Genomic DNA, 16,978 nt, shown 5'->3' with positions numbered 1-16,978 from the left:
GGATCCATATACGCTAAACAATAATCAAAGAGGTTCTTAGGCCTCATCTCAATACACAAGAGGTTCTTAGGCCTCATTTTAATACAACTATGGGGTTCTTAGGCCCCGGCCTCAAAATTAGGCCTAACCCCAAATTGATTACCACACACGGAATCCATCATTATATGGTAATCGCCCCAACGCACATATAAGAGTATGCAAATTTACTCACCTCCTTCGCGACAACCAACAATCAAATAACCGCAATGCACAACAAGCTTTTAACCTATTCAAATTATCACAATACGCATATAAGACAATATTCACTATTTTGGCTACTCAACCTAGCCTTTCAACATTACACCAGCATTCCTAACCCAAATCATCTTACTTTGCCATTGAGTTGCATTTCATTCAAAAATTCACTTAATGAGTTCAACTCATAAATTCCATCATCATTCTTTTCAACTAGTAAAATCATCATTCTTTCATTATTAAGGTTTCATTGTCAACATTCAAATTCTTAATTAAATTCATAATGCAACTCAATAACAAACTATTATATACAAGAAATTGGGGGAAAAAGATCATAAAAACTCAATTCTAGCAAAACTCTCAAATTTGGGTATTTCAAGAACCCTAATTTCCCAAAACAATCAAAACTAGGTTAAAATGGTTATTACCTCAAGGATTCAAGGAACTAATTCAAGACTTTAGGTCACAAATCCTTCTTTCCCCCTTTCTCTCTTGAATTTCGGCCCACAATTACACACAACCAAACCATCACTTTAAATTTTAAGAGATATTGAAAGATTATTATTATTGTTTTTGATGTAAGATTCTTTAATTGGATTGAATATTGGATTTGACTTGCAAAGAATTAAGAGAATAAGATAAAAGAAGTTTGAAGAAAAACTAGTGGAGTGTGACTAAGGGAGGGAATGATGAGCTGGCTCTTTCTTATGATGCCATGCCCCTTTTTTTTTGGGTAATATTTACCCGCTATCCGTTAAAGTTCCAATTAAATTAATTTCATGTTCAAAAATAAAATACTAGGAAACTATTTTAGTGTCAAAACTATAAAAAAAGATTAATTTCTTTACCTTAAAAATATTGGGATGTTACAAGTAGCTATATTGATTGTATTTACAAAAAAATTCGAATATGTATTATACATGATTTGTGAGTATGAAATAAATTTTGGTTAAAGTAATTCGATGAGCGAAACTAAATTATAATAAACAACAATAATAAATATAATACATGTTTATTCTCGTAATTTCAGATCGTAAATTCATATTTTTTAAGTTTTCATGTTAATAACTTATTATAATTAATATAAGGTTGAATAAGGTTGAAGAGGACGAAAGTTTTTAAAGTTGTGATTATTTTAATATAAATCTAATAAACAAATGTTTAATTAAAATATTAACTAAAATGATAAATATTGTTAAAATTATACTAATTTGATAAATAAGTTTTACTCCATTTATTAGCTATTAGTCAAAGCTGTGATTAGCACGATTCTGAAAAATACAGTGTAGGCGAAAGATAAGTTTGAAACCCCCATAATCAATTTGGTAAAGTTACTCATTTTTGTTGGTTTAATCAAGTCACTTATCAGGATTTGATCATACATGAAAACCCCCAATTGAATTTGATCGGTGGAGTCCAAGTCCAGCAATAAAGAAATCTCCGGCTGCTACCCAAGACTCTGAACCACCCTCAATATTGTAAGCATCAATCAATTCAATTCATTTCAATATCTGCTCTACATATATATATCTAATCTCGGTTGTTTATTTACAGTTTTCACTTCATTTTATTTTATTAACCAACTAGAAGTTAAATAGGGGTAGTTTTATACCGATGCTCATATGTTTTGATATTGTATCTCATGCTTATTTTATTCCGGTAATACCGTGTTGATAGGTATGGTCCTTGTTTCTTTCCACTTTTTTTGAGTAGATTATCGTTGAGTAGAGGTACGATTGTGTACATCACACCCCCGCTTATGCCGGGATTGGGTACTGTTGTTGTAAGTTAAAGAAGTTGAATTTGTAAAGCATGACATTTGTGCATCAAATTTCATATCTATATCTATAAACCCTTATAAAGGGTATTGGTTTAAGAAATTAAGCAACTTTTTTATTCCCATAATACCCTTCTTACTTTTATTGTTTTTTACACCTCCTCAAGTATCTACTGAAAGTACCCTTATCAAAAATTTAAACCCACAAAACACACAACATCCTTCTCCTTTGCATTCTTCGATCACCACCACCGCCTTCATTTTATATTGTCCTCATCTTCTAGCCGCCGCAACGCGCGGGTACTATGCTCGTTACATTAAGAATGATTGGGTTTTTTTTTTTTTTTTTTTTTAAAACTGATCCTGTGAGGCGGGTGAAGGGGTATTAGACGATAGAAGATGATAAGTTGATAACTACTAGTACTAGGAGAAAACAGTAATTCTAACTAACTGGTGTAAACTATATGATGACAGGTGCATACAAATGATGGAGGACAAGTCTCAAGTCTGCTCAAAATAATGACTACACACATTACATAAAGTTTACTCTCAAGTAATATATTTTTATATATACATATATAACTATAATACCAACATATAAATATGTCAGCACCAAGAAGGTGGGAACACCTTAAAATGCCATTTGAGCAGATAAAAGCGGCAACTAATGACTTTAGCATATGTATTGGAAGTGGCGGATACGGACGGGTGTACAAAGGACACCTCTCCATCTCCGGAAAACTTACAACGGTTGCAGTGAAGAGGCTAAACGAGCATCTTGGACAAGGGTTGAGAGAGTTTTTGACAGAGCTTGAGTTGCTCTCTGGTCAAAATCATGAAAACGTCATCTCGCTTCTGGCTTATTGCGACGAGGGAAAGGAAAAGATTATTGTGTATGAGTACGCAGAGCGTGGAAGTTTTGATAAGTATATCAGGCGTACCAGTGATGACAAATCTACGTGGCTGGAAAGACTAAAAATATGTGCTGATGCGGCTCATGGATTAGATCATCTCCATAGTCACTTTGGAGAGCATCAAGCCATAATCCATCGGGATATCAAAAGCGCTAATATATTGATAAATGACAAAGGGGTAGCTAAAGTTTCTGATCTTGGATTGTCCAAGTTGAGTTTAGCAGGTTTAGATAGAAGCGCTGTTATTTCCAACGCATGTGGCACACCTGGTTATGTTGAACCAGAATACATTAACACTGGTGTTGTGACAAAACAATCTGATGTTTATTCTTTCGGTATGGTACTATTTGAAGCTCTTTCTGGGAGGTTGTGCTCACTCAAAGAGGATGATGGCTTCTTGTTATCAGGAAAATTAGCCAAAGACTACTACAAAGAGAATAAGTTAGATGAGATTGTTGATCCTGGTTTAACGGAACAAATGAGCTTATACTCCATGAGAAAATTTGCAGCAATTGCATATAGATGCTTGCATGATGTTCGAGAACGACGACCTTCTATGGATGTTGTCAAGAAAGAACTTGAAGACACATTAAAAATCCAGGTAATATTATACACCTGATATGTCAATGGAAATTTATAGAGGGAAAATAGAGGATGTAAAACAGAAACATACAGATTTACGTTTATGCCTTCTATTCTTTTCTTTTTTTTCTTTTATTTATTTATTTTTATGTTTTTTTTACAGATAAACATACATGGGTGTGTTTTAATTTTCCTATGTCCCATTTTTTTTTTACATAAATAGAACCTTCGCTAAAATACTACTATTATCTCATAGTAAAGAATTTTCATTTTGTTTTTTTGTTATATAAGCATTATATAAATTTGATTTGATGATGTATTTCTGACAGGTGGAATTTGAGCATAATAAGAAGAATAAGAAGTCATCAAAGGGTCAGGATGCACCAAAACCGGACTCCTATTGGGAGACAAAGCTACCAGGAGACTGGAAAGTAATAATTAAAATGCTTGATCTTTCTGAGGCGAGATATAGTAGCATAAAGAAACTCTTCTTTCTTCTTCACAGGGGAATTCTTTTCGATGAAGGCAACAAGGTAGTTTCTCGTGTGACTAATTAAAAGTTCGCCAGTATCTAATTAATTGCATCTTCATCCAAAGAAAACAACAGTAAAATAATTGGGGCTTCACACTAATTTTGATCCATAAAGAAATTTGTAAACTTCTACTTTTAATTTTTAAATTTTAAAAAGGAAATATTCAACAAAAATCACTTATTAATATATGAATGTTGGATCCCTAGCATACCCTAGTTTTCTCTGAATTCATAACGGGTCATCATTGCCTTTTTCTTTCGTTGTACTTCTTTTGGAATACATTTCAGTACTTTTAGCCCTAGTATCTTTAAGATATTGGCTCCCTTAGTTATGGAACCTCATTTGAATTACCAAAGATTTAGAAAAGAATTCAACGATTTTGTTAGAATTTATTTGAAACATGGTAGTAAGAGTTGTCATATTAGGATCTTATCATCTAGGATATATCATACTTAATAGGTTTAGTGTTTGAAAATGTGTTTAAAGTTAGGTCAAGTTTTACTGTATGTATTAAACATAAAATGCTTTTGTTTCGTGTACCCAACTAATAGATACTAGAAATCTACTAATTGAAATTATTGAGATTGCATTAAAATATTAGTCAGTTCGAGATGACAGTTCTGAAATACAAGAACAAACTAGAAAAATAATATCTTGACGAAAATAGAAAAGGAAACACCTGTATCTAATGCTAAAAAGTTGGTGGAACAGGTATGATATAGTGCGATAGTTATGGCCCACTTCCTAATTTGATTTCTTTCCCCCACCCATTTTTCTCCATCCATCCGCTGACCCGACCTGGCTTTAACTAACATTTGTTCCTGGTGTCAATACTTCCTTCCCCAAAATCTGACTTGTCCTCAAGTAGGGTGTGAAAAAACTGATTTGCTGGTTAGTAATGTACTAATGTGCACCTTAAATGGTCTAGTGAGATGGCTAAATGCTGTAGATGGTTGACGATCTGGTGGAAGTCCTTGTAGCTTGTGCACTTTACCATCTATAGTGAATACATTAACATCTTCTAGTTTACCTAAATGAGTACACGCTGCCATGTGTTAGTAACAGTTGTATACCGAGTACCGCATTGGCTGCCCCATGGCAAATTGATAGGAGTTTTGTTTTACCTCCAAGTTGTGCAGAGAAACCTGTAGCACGTTTTTGCAAACCCGGTTGCATCATATGACATCACCATTCCCAATTTGGACACCGAAAGGAGAGATAAACTGCAAAATGAGATTTATCCTTAAAGGTAGTCGGCCGCCGAGTCATCGCAAACCACTTGATTTCAACTTTTGTTTGGCTTGCTGCGTTTTGATCGCAGCTACTTCTTGCTGGTGTGACTCCATAGATAATGCTATGGCTGCCAATTAGCCACGGGTTCAGATTATTTGGATTGGAATTGTTTCGATCTTGGTTACTCCGTGTTTGAGGGGTCATTCAGGCAATGGAACCAATTACTAAATGAAGTTTCTAAATTGAGATACAATATTAGCCAATTCGAGATGACAATCTTCCAAATACAAGAGCTGACCAAGAAATTAATATCTTGACAAAGAAAACAAAAGGAAACACTTCTAAAAATTTGTGCAGCAGTTATAGTGTAGTGGGACAGTTATGGTCCTCATCCTAATTTGAATTTTTTCCTTCCACCATTAAACTTCTCTAGTTCTCTCCATCCTTTTCCTCTACCCAACCACTGATTTGACCTTGTTTGGCCCAACGTTGGGCACGGTTTGTATCACCAACTTTCTAAGTATTGCTATCGTATGTGGCTAGTATTTTTGCTGAGTTACATATATCATATATGTAAGTTGCCGGATGACATTTACACAAGTTGCCACGTTAGCAGAAAGAGAAACACTACTTGATACATGCAATAATATAGTCAAATAAACGTATTAATTATTCTAAGCTCTATAGATACATAAACTTTGAACTAAAGGTGAATACATTTCTAAAACACTTACCCCTATATAATAATCTTTGTCAAATTTTATCACCATTTTGTATTCTTGAATACAGTTAACTTCAAATTCGTATTTGTTTAATCTATCTTTAGCATGCAGGTGTTATGGATAAATGACGAAGAAAAGAGATGTTTATTGATTTCAGCTAGATCATTTCTGACAATGGGCATTCCAAATTATCCGAGATGGGTGTCACATTGTTATTTGAGGTACCTTTATATGTGCTTACTCTAATTTTTTTTATTTATTTATTTTTAACGCCAATAGGCTTTTATAAATAATTTATATCATTTGTTAGTCCTAAAATAAACTTTGATTAACATTGTTCTAATAAAAAATGGCTCTTACACGTGTAATGTAGTAACACCATTAGGTTTCGTTTGGCACAGGAATGCTCTAGAAAATGAATTGTAACTGACAAAAAAGAAAGGAAAAGAAATGAGATTGCTAAAAAGTTATGCATAGACTAACAAAAGTTAACATGCAAAAATAAGTAGGAAAACAACTCTTCTGTTGGTATGTTTGGTGGTAATATGCAAATGTTATAATTTTTGTAATTTTTAACATACATATCACATCATACATAATAGAAAATTAAGGTTGAGGAACTCATGGCTTGGGCTGGGCTCAACGAGGGAGGGATTCGGGAGTTTTTCGAAATCTGGACTTGACTCGGGAAGTACCTAAATTGGGTTTTGATATAATCAAAGTAAATAAACAGATAGTACTTACAATTCGACTTCTGGTGATTTGAGAAACAGGGATCTCCAAGAAGTCCAAGACTCCATTTAATTTGATTTAACCATAATTAGATTACAATAATAAAGCCTTATATATAGATTATCCCCAACTTGTTCCCTAAGACTTACCCAACTAATAAGATCCTAGTAAAATATCCCTATATAATAACTTAATATAACTTGCTAATAATAAGAAGAAGAATCGTATCATTACTTCGCCCCCAAAATAACACCTTGTTCTCAAGGTGTTGATTGAAAGACCCGCCATTAGTAATTCCAGGATCTTATATTTTGATGTGTAATGATGCCTTTTGTGCATTAGAGCACTGCAGCAAAATAGAAACCACAATAAACTTCATTTGTTTGTGTAAATATATGAATAAAATCAAACTTGATTTTGTATAGGTTTTTGAAACTATATGTATGCAATCAAATTTGATTGTGTATAGGTTTGTTGATATAAACTCCTCTGGGGAGGGACGTGTAAAATCAAATTTTGATTCAGAGGGAGAATCATGACAATAGGGCCTTCGGCTATCGCTCTAGGGTGTAAGGTTTAAAAAAGCCCCGTTGTCATGATTCCCCCTCTCTTACAACATAAATTTGATTTTATACTTACAAATTAAAAAAGCTACAAAAAATCATATTTGATTTTATGCATACATTTAGAAAAACAAATGGAGTCCATATCAAGAAACATTTAAAAATCAAATTTGATTTTATGCATACAATGTCAAAAAGCTATACAAAATCATATTTTATGCATACATTTAGGAAAACAAATAGAGTCAATATCATGAACATAAACAAAATCAAATTTGATTAGATACGGATAGTTTTAACAAGATATACAAAATCAAATTTGATTTTATGCATACATTTAGAAAAACAAATTGAGTCCATATCAAGAAACCCTTAAAAATTTAAATCTGGAACAGAACTAAAGACAATTGATCTATTTCACAACCAAATTTGATTGTCAAACAAGAACATAATCTGTAGACAAATGATCAACCAATGAAAACTATCATCCAAGTATAAAGTTTGTAAACAACTAAAAATTATCTATTTCTAAATATGTATATTAAAGAAAAAAATGCTTGTCTAATTGTTTGCAACTCCTTTAGTATCCATGTTTTCATCTACTTTTTGTTTCTTTCCTCCACATATCCTGATATTGTGACTCGTACCTCCGCACTTGTTACAATTTCTCCAATAGTTTTCAAGTGTTCCATACTTTTTTCCAAGCACTGGTTGTCGTTTATAATCAACTATTGGCAAAAAAAACTGCGATCCATCTGGTGTTTGAAATGTTTGTGTAACATTTGTTTTAGGTGTTTTTTTTCAACATGGGAACTGTATGAGAATATACATGTCAAAAACAATAATCAGCATAACGAGTATGAAAATACATATAAAATCAAATTTGATTCTTATAGAAAACAACATGTTGCAATGCAAAATCAAATTTGATTGTACACAAATAAACTTACAAAAACACAGATACCTTAAAAACTACAAAGCTGCACATAATCAAATTTGATTTTAAGCATAAAACTACACAAACATAGATACGTAAAGCTTACATAATCACATTTGATTCTAAACATAAAGTATCGCACATTCTTGTAGTTAAAATCTTCAAAGTTGCATATAATCAAATTTGATTTTAAGCATATATTTTCATAAACAAATAAAATTCTTATATCAAAAAATCTATACACAATCAAATTTGATTGGATACATACAGGTTTAAAAAGCTATACAAAAACAAATTTGATTTTACTCATACATTTTCACAAAACAAATTGAGTTTATATCAACAAACTTATACACAATTAAATTTGATTGTATACGTACAGATTCAAAAAGCTATACAAAATCGAATTTGATGTTACTCATACATTTCCACAAAACAAATGGAGTTTATGTCCACAAACCTATACACAAAAAAGTTTAATTCAGAATCATATAGTTGATTAAATCATATTATCAAACATGGGTTTAGATATTTCATCAAACACCTTATGCAATACTCAATCAAATTTGATTTGATACTAAATCATATATAAGAAACTTTGGTTTAGACATTTCATCAAACAACTTGTATGCAATACTGTACCAAACAACGAAGTCAATTAAATAACTAATAAAATTTAACAAGTTCAAATGTTAGAATAGATCTAATCACATATTATCAAGTTACATATGTTCATCACCCGAGAAAATTCGAATTTACAAAAAAAAGAGGCATAATATTCGTTTTCAATACATCTTCATTGATTTTAATATCTCAAGATCCATTGATGACGACTAATGAAGATGATGACGACGACGGAAACGGTGACCTGAACACCATGGGAGTAGTGGTGGTGGTAATGGTGCTGAACACGACGGAAAAGGCCATCATTGAAGCCTTGATTCGGATGAGTCCAATACTATCAAATTAAATGTCAAGGCTTTAATTGGGATGGACATTCTTGAAAAAGCCCAAGGAATCGAGGCTTCAAGAAAATCGAAGCTTAAACAGTTATCTCGACTTATTCTTAGCGAGGCTCAAAATAAAAAAATAAAAAAAAAATCGTTAGAGCTCAAACTCGCTTAGATAAAGATAAAGAATGTCAAAGCTTAGATAATAACAAGGTGTCGAGCTTGGCAAGAAAAAGTCAAAGCGAGGCTAGCGAGGCTGTTGAGGCTTAGTTTTGGCAGGCTCCAGTCCTCATCTAAGTTGAAGTAAGGTGAGGAAAGATAAATAAGCTCAACGAGGCTTTGGTTAAGGTTTAATTGGAGAGCCTATGCCGAAGCTCAGATAGGACAAAAGAGGTCTCGACCTTGTCAAGACTTCAGCTGAGCTCAATGAGGAGAAGCTTGGGCAGACCTTTCAAGCAAAACAACCATATATATTTATAGTTTAGAGTACGTTATACACGTGAATACTCCCTCCAACCTCCTCCTTTCTAGTTCAATTAATTAAATGATCGAAAAAGGAGAGAACTTTGGACTCCATGTGAAAGAGAGAGAGACTAACATCAGAAGAAAGAAAAGGGGAAGAAAGAAAAGGGGCACAAGTATTTTCCTACACACAACTCATTCCTTGTGGTCCCACTATCCCACTAGAATTCTCATTGAATTAATTCACATGATAACCAATCTGACTTATTGGAATTGTATTATTATTCTTGACTTCAGCCAGCTAAGGAGACACCAAAAGAATTAATAACTCCTGCGAGGAATAAGGTCTTTAGATTTTTCTTTTTGTACTTTCCCGCCGATTCACAAAAGAGAGGAAAGAAATAAGAAAAGACAAATGCAAAAAAATAGAAATCCAATTCAATAGAGAAAGGCAAAGAAGATCTATACCTTTCTCTCCCTTTATTTCTCCCTGTTGATTCAAAAAAGAAAATTCTTTCTTTCTTATTTTCTCCCTCACCCATACGGCTGTTCAAGGAAAAAGAAAATAAGATAATTACATAAAAATTGGAAGGGAAATAGAAGAAAGCTTGAGTCCAAGTATTTGAGTAAGAATCCTTACCTACAAACTTGGGAGACTTGAAATAAAACCCCAATTATGTATATATATGATGGCGAGTCTCCAAAGTTAAGTGAAGTCTAGTCGAAGCTTAGATAGAGAAGAAATTTAGGCTGCGAAGCTTCGACAGATTGAAGCTTTATTAAGGACTAGGCCTGATCTAAAATATGTCAAAGCTTAGGAAAGGACAAGCCAACGAAGCTTAGCAAGAGGAGAGAGAGAGTCGAAGCTTGGGGTGGGGGCCCAGACAAGGTGTCAAAGAAGCACTGGAGTGGGACCCAGTCGGCCCTTCAGTGGAGCTCGGATAAAAAGACAAAGAAATCGAACCTTATATAAAGAGAGGAAAAAAGATGTCGAAGCTTAGGATAGGGCGTAAATATATACATATTCGGACCCTATCTTTCGAGGCTAAGAAAGAAAGCAGCGAGGCTAAGAAAGAAAGCGGGAAGTTAAGAGAGAAAGTAACGAGGCTAAGGAAAGGAGGATACCCCTAAAGTGGCCCCAGCCGAGCGTAAAGGAGAGAGAATCGGACTAGAGGGCTGTCGAGCTTTCAGAAAAAGACAAAAAGAAGAGAAGTTAACAAAGCTTCAATTGGTTTGATAAATAACTAATATATATATATATATATATATATATATATATATATTAGAGATCGGAGTGTAAAGTAAGAAAGAAAAGTGGTCAAGGCTGTCGAAGTATCACAGGCAAACCTTCCTTCCTAGCAAAGTTTATCTAAATCTAGGTTTCATTAACATTACGTAAGTATATATATATATTACTAAATGTATCGAGGTTTAGCATTTGAGAACCTACGTGATCGAAAAACTACTAGATCGAGATCGAAAAACTTACCTCCACTCTCTCTTCTCTGGACTAGCGAAGCTACGAGATCGAAAAACTTGAAAGCCACTCCTGCAAAAATGTCATGTTTTGACATGTTATGTAGCAAAGTGCACATGCTTTATATTAAATGCCATTATACATGGTATTTATTTTAGAACATATTATTATTGTACACGCCTTTGAATGTTCGGGCTTCAAAGTGAGGGAATGTCTAGGCTTGCTCTAGGCTTAGGAGATAAAGAAATGTCGAAGTAGCGAAGCATCTGGGTACATGTACAAAATAAACCAAAGAAAAACTTAAAGTTCGAATATAAGTCTTATCTAGGGAAAATACTTACACCCGAACTCGGGGGACTTGATGAGGTGTGGTTCGGTTTATACCCACTCTCGAACTAAATTAGCCAAATTTTTATGTCTCAATATAATGTAAAAAATAATAATAATTATATACAAATATATTTATAAAAGATTTGGCAAAGGAAGGCTTGGTCAAAGCTTGGCAAAGCTTAAGGTGGAGAGCCTTGGGAAAGCTTAAGGTAGAAAAACCTTAAAGGCTTAAGGTGGAAAAACCTTGAAAAGGGTCACTCCTCTATTATAAATTAAATTGAAGTTAGACTACTATATATATATATATTTATATATATAGACAAGTCTTGAAAGATGTCGATGTCTCCTAAAAGAAAAAGAGTAGGCGGGGTCCCAGCCTAGGAAAGAGGGGAAGACAAGAGGAAAGGAAGTAGAGACCTCGGGTAGGGGCCCATCTAACCTTCACCCTTAGCAAAGCATGAAGAAAAGAAAAGCTAGGTTTCCTTGGAGAGCTGTTGAAGTGAGGCTAGAAGTGGGGGCCCACGCAAGCCTTAAGGAAAGACAAAGAAAGCTTTAAAGAGAGGAAGCCTAGGGTGGGGGGGCCAGACGAGGTCTCACTCTCAAAGAAGTCTGGAAAGCCTTCAAACCTTGTGTAATATCACAATTTTAAATTATAAAAAGAAGACCCATACTCTTGCATCATGTCACATGGAAAGGACATGGGAAGGGACCACGATGCTAGTACTATTAGATAGTTTCTTTTCTTGTTTTCCTGGGGACAAAGGCACGTGGGAAGAGAAACATAAAATATAAGTCTCAAATTTTCTTTGAGGAAGTAAAGTAAGAGACAGGAGGTTTCACTCTTCCTCACCTTATGAAACAAAACGTGTTATATGTACATGTGAAGTGCCGAAACTTCACAAAGGCATAAAAATGATCAAAACAAAAGGAATGGATGGTCATTTTCATGCTCAAACACCCACTAAGCAAAAAACTATCATCTCTTAGTTATATACATATATATATATATATATATATATATAGGGGAGCGATCAAATAAGAACAGTTTTAAAATAAGAACGGTGAGAACACTTAAAAAACATCATTTTGATGCATTAAAAATCCATAAAACTAACATAGTGCTTAACTAATTATCATTATTTAAGTGTTTAACAACACATTGATCCGTCAAAAGTGAAAAAATCACGTTTTTTGTTGGATGCATCATTTTGATGAATATGCATCCAAGATGGATGCACAAAACAAAAAACGTGATTTCTCGATTTTGACAGATCAATGTGTTGTTAAACACTTAAATAATGATAATTAGTTAAGCACTATGTTAGTTTTATTGGCTTTTAATGCATCAAAATGATGTTTTTTAAGTATTCTCACCGTTCTTATTTTAAGACTGTTCTCACTGGAATGTTACCCTATATATATATATATATATATATAGTCACTCCGTACTTCGTAGGTATTAAGACTAGTGATACAATGAAATATTTCCTTCTATAATAATATTGGATGATCCTTATGCTAAACGAGCCCATGATACTTTAACCGGGGTAACCCCAAAACGAGCCAATGATTACTTGTGCCTGGCTATACATCCATAACATGGCACTCTTCATTCAACACACTTCCACTGTAGTGTCTTAGTAGATATTGTTATTTTCCTAGGCCACAAACGTAGTTGTAAACCTGACAAAAGATGCCGGGATATGTAATATTTGTTGCGGAGTTGAGAAAATGATCATCTGTTTGTATACACAAACAATACAAACAGAGTTTACATCCACTTTTTTTTTCCGCAGGTTTTCAACTGTCGCGGAGTATTCTTTCAAGGAATTTCATGATATTAAATGTCAAATAAAAACCAATGTGTTATCACTTGGTACCATGTATGCTGCTAGCTTGATATTCAAATACCGGGAGCAATCCATTAGGGATCTCGAACGCTTAAAGTTGATAACAATTAGATGGAAAATGGGAGAGTTGACTGTATGTTCTACACATACTGCAGAACTCGTAGTGAATAACTGGTATAAGATCAAAATGTGGTATTTCATTAATCATGGGCCGAGTGCTGAATTTGACTTTGTAATAAAAGAGCTTTCATATTTCGAAGATCCTATGGAATCTGAGTTATTGATCCAAGGAATTGAGTTTTATCCTATAGAGATGGCAAGTATCTCTTATTGAATTAATTTGGTCTTTGATATATTCACTGGTCACATATAGAAGTCTAAAATGTGTCTTTAATCTTTTTGGTTATCACAAAGCATTTAATTTGCTTTCTAACTTTAAGATGCAGCAAGAAGAGACAGAAAAATTTACAAGTCTTTCAGTATCACATGAAGATGAATATTGGGGGGAAAAGTTGCCAAATGACTATCAAAATTATATTCAAAGGTCAGACAAGCCGTTGCACTACACCAACAAAAAAGAGCTCTACGCCTGTTTTTGTGATGGTTTCCTTGGTGATAATGGCCAATTGGTAATTTCATCTTCTTCTGTTGAAACATAATAAAGTGTGTTAATGTTTGACTTTTGACAAGTGTTCTTGACAGTATTTATGTTTCAATCATTTCTCATACATCCGGAATTATTGGTTAACAGTGGTTTTCACTATGCAAATCAACCGGTGGAATATGTTCTATGATACCAGCTACAAGTACCTTACCCGACAACTGTAACTACAAACGTTTAGATACAATATCGCTATCTACATCCAGGTTGCCAATCCCTGAATTATATTTTTGTATTGTGAGTTAGTGAGAAACTGAGTATGTTCCTAGAATTCCGACTAATTAAATTTTATTGCATCAACAGGTTTGGCAAGGTGAAAAAACTACAGGAAGCGTATTGGTACAGTTTTGAGTGTAAACTTCAAGCACGCATGTTTTCGCCTCAGTATAAATACGCATGTTATCTTGTGTTTAAATTTGAAGACAACCATTCAGAGCCTGATGATACTTGTTTCTTTAAGGCATGGTACAACTTGGATGACACTTTTGGAGATACATTTTATGCACATTTCAAACTGTCTTCAATGAATATACCAACAATAGAATCAAAAAATAGTTATGGATCAGATGACTTATCAAAGATATCGACAACTGAAAGATGGATATCAAAATGTGACACTGAATTTGTTGCAGATAGTCGGATGAAAGAACGAGGGGATGGTTGGATGGAGGTGATGTTGTGCAAACCAGCTGAGCAGTTGCAAAATGGTACGTCACTACGGTTGACATTATCAAAATTCAAGGGTGGGAGTTTTAGTGGAATTCTTGTGGAAGGCCTTGAGTTTAGACCAACACTTGAATAATATACCTTCCTGGTTTGTGTATATTATTTGGAAAAATTCTCTTTGCAATGTTTTTGAGCTGGAACTAGTCTTCGGAGCAATAGCCCTTCATGATTATAGCTTTGAAAAAAGGCTAATCAAATTGTAATGTAAATTAGATATCTACATTTTCTGTTTAAAAGTCAAATGATATATGAACCCTTCTTGTTGAATTAAAAGTGTAATAGAGTCAAATATAGTAAATTCAACCTTTTTTTGTTTGTATTTGGTTAAAAGACTGTTTATTTCTTGTGAATGAATAATATGTTATTAATAAAAGGTGTAATAGAGTCAAATATAGTAAATTCAACCTTTTTTTGTTTGTATTTGGTTAAAAGACTGTTTATTTCTTGTGAATGAATAATAGGTTATTAATAAGGCCAATGAGGTTGGTGGCCTATTGGTAAGGTCTTTAACCTTGGGAGATTCACATTTTCTGTTTAAAAGTCAAATGATATATGAACCCTTCTTGTTGGATTAAAGGTATAATAGAGTCAAATATGTCTCGAGTAAATTCAACCTTTTTTTGTTTGTATTTGGTTAAAAGACTGTTTATTTCTTGTGAATGAATAATAGGTTATTAATAAGGCCAATGGGGTTGGTGGCCCATTGGTAAGGTCCTTGACCTTGGGAGATCTACATGGGTTCGAGCCTTACTTTGATTAATTGGAATTTTTTTAAGAGTTCCGGGTTTCATCCCAGGTATGTGTCTAATTTAAGAGTATGAATAGATTAGAATGCCGTTTTAAAAATAAAAAAATAATAAAATAGGTTATTAATAACATCTTTTACTTAAATGTTAGAAGATTTTAATTAGTTAGATTGAAAGGTTAAAGTGTAAAATCTAGTTTAAATTAATGAAAACTTTTGAATTAGACATCATATACAATTCATTCCATGTTCTATATGTAATTTACTATTATTTTTTTTAACCGAATTTTATTCTACTCTTACCCTTAAATTACACGTATACCTGTAAACTAGGACTCTCGAAAAATCCTTATTAATCCACTATCACAAATGTAATGTGAGAAGTGAAACTACTTTTGATTTTTTGCTCTTTAGAAAAAATTATGTAGTATACGTTTTTCCAATATATTTTTGTCTATGAAACTTTTATCATATCACATACATTGTATGTATTATATCTCAAAAGTTTTACAAATTTACTATAGAAATATATTAGGGCTAATTATTTGGAAAGTCTTTCAACTTGTTATTGAAATCTTTTATGGAGCTCGAAAAAAAAAAATTTCTATTGTGAGAAAGAAAGACAGCTAAAACTTCTTTTGCAAAATTATGACCTACTTTTGTTAATGTAGACTTTTTTTTTTTTTAACCGGTTGTAGTTTTCCTTTTTCTTTTATTTAGAGACCATGTTCCATATCCTTCACCATATACACATGTATAATAACAATTAACCCAATCAACATCAACATGTATATATATTCGCTACAACAACAAAATCAACCCGATTTTGACAAAATCACCCAATTATCTACACATACACAATAACAATTAACCCAATTAACTTTTATGAAAATCAAAAACCTCGCCAACACAATCAGCCACTGATCTTGATAAACCGCAACAACCTCGATTTGTATGGTCAATGGGAGACAAACCATATACACATAGATCTATAGACACACATAAATATACATATTCGTATTCATATACACATACATATTATGTATAAATCTTCGTTGGAAGCAGCTGTGGGATTTGTAAAACAAGAATCAGCAACAACAACACCAGCTGTTTTGTCTTTTCACTAGGTGCAACAACACAACACCATCACTGTCGACGATCGCCGAAATCGGTTTGGGATTGTGGTGGTGTGATTAAGGTTTATTGATTTTAGGATTTTCTTTAGAATCTAAATGATGAGATTGATGTTATCGAAAGATTAATCTATAAATGGTGATACCATTGTTATGGATCTGGATTGTAAATGTTGTGGAAGTGAATGGATATATACATTATTATAGATAAAAGGTAAGATATAGATTTTGAATCTATGTATATGGTCGTATGGATCGATGATGATAATGATGAGGGTATAGAAAACAGATATAGATATATAAAGATCGATACACACTATTACATAGATGGTGGAATATTTGTCAAAACATATTAATAAGAGGGAAGAGAATATGAGGATGTTAGGCATCTAACTTGGGTGAAAAACCTTCACATAC

At 33.3% G+C, this 16,978-nt stretch overlaps 1 protein-coding gene across 4 annotated transcripts; it reads left to right on the top strand.

Moving 5' to 3' along the window:
- Positions 1-1,503: 1,503 nt before the first annotated feature.
- On the top strand, positions 1,504-15,002 carry LOC122607342. Of its 4 annotated transcripts, none has more exons than XM_043780298.1 (9): positions 1,504-1,712; positions 2,486-3,526; positions 3,837-4,040; positions 6,107-6,216; positions 13,243-13,612; positions 13,737-13,925; positions 14,048-14,163; positions 14,261-14,417; positions 14,590-14,696. In XM_043780298.1, the coding sequence occupies exons 2-9, from the start codon at positions 2,615-2,617 to the stop codon at positions 14,599-14,601; spliced, it is 2,070 nt and encodes a 689-aa protein (XP_043636233.1). In that variant the 5' UTR covers positions 1,504-1,712; positions 2,486-2,614; the 3' UTR covers positions 14,602-14,696. The 4 variants fall into 4 exon arrangements, with proteins under 4 accessions (XP_043636233.1, XP_043636234.1, XP_043636232.1 ...); XM_043780299.1 differs by having other exon boundaries at positions 14,261-14,422; positions 14,590-14,678; XM_043780297.1 differs by having other exon boundaries at positions 1,509-1,712; positions 13,743-13,925; positions 14,261-15,002.
- The last annotated feature ends 1,976 nt before the right edge of the window (positions 15,003-16,978 follow it).

This window comes from Erigeron canadensis, chromosome 7, assembly GCF_010389155.1.
Source record: "Erigeron canadensis isolate Cc75 chromosome 7, C_canadensis_v1, whole genome shotgun sequence".
Taxonomy (NCBI): domain Eukaryota; kingdom Viridiplantae; phylum Streptophyta; class Magnoliopsida; order Asterales; family Asteraceae; genus Erigeron; species Erigeron canadensis.
The sequence above is the reverse complement of the archived record's forward strand: the minus strand, read 5'-3'. Positions and strand labels throughout refer to the sequence as shown.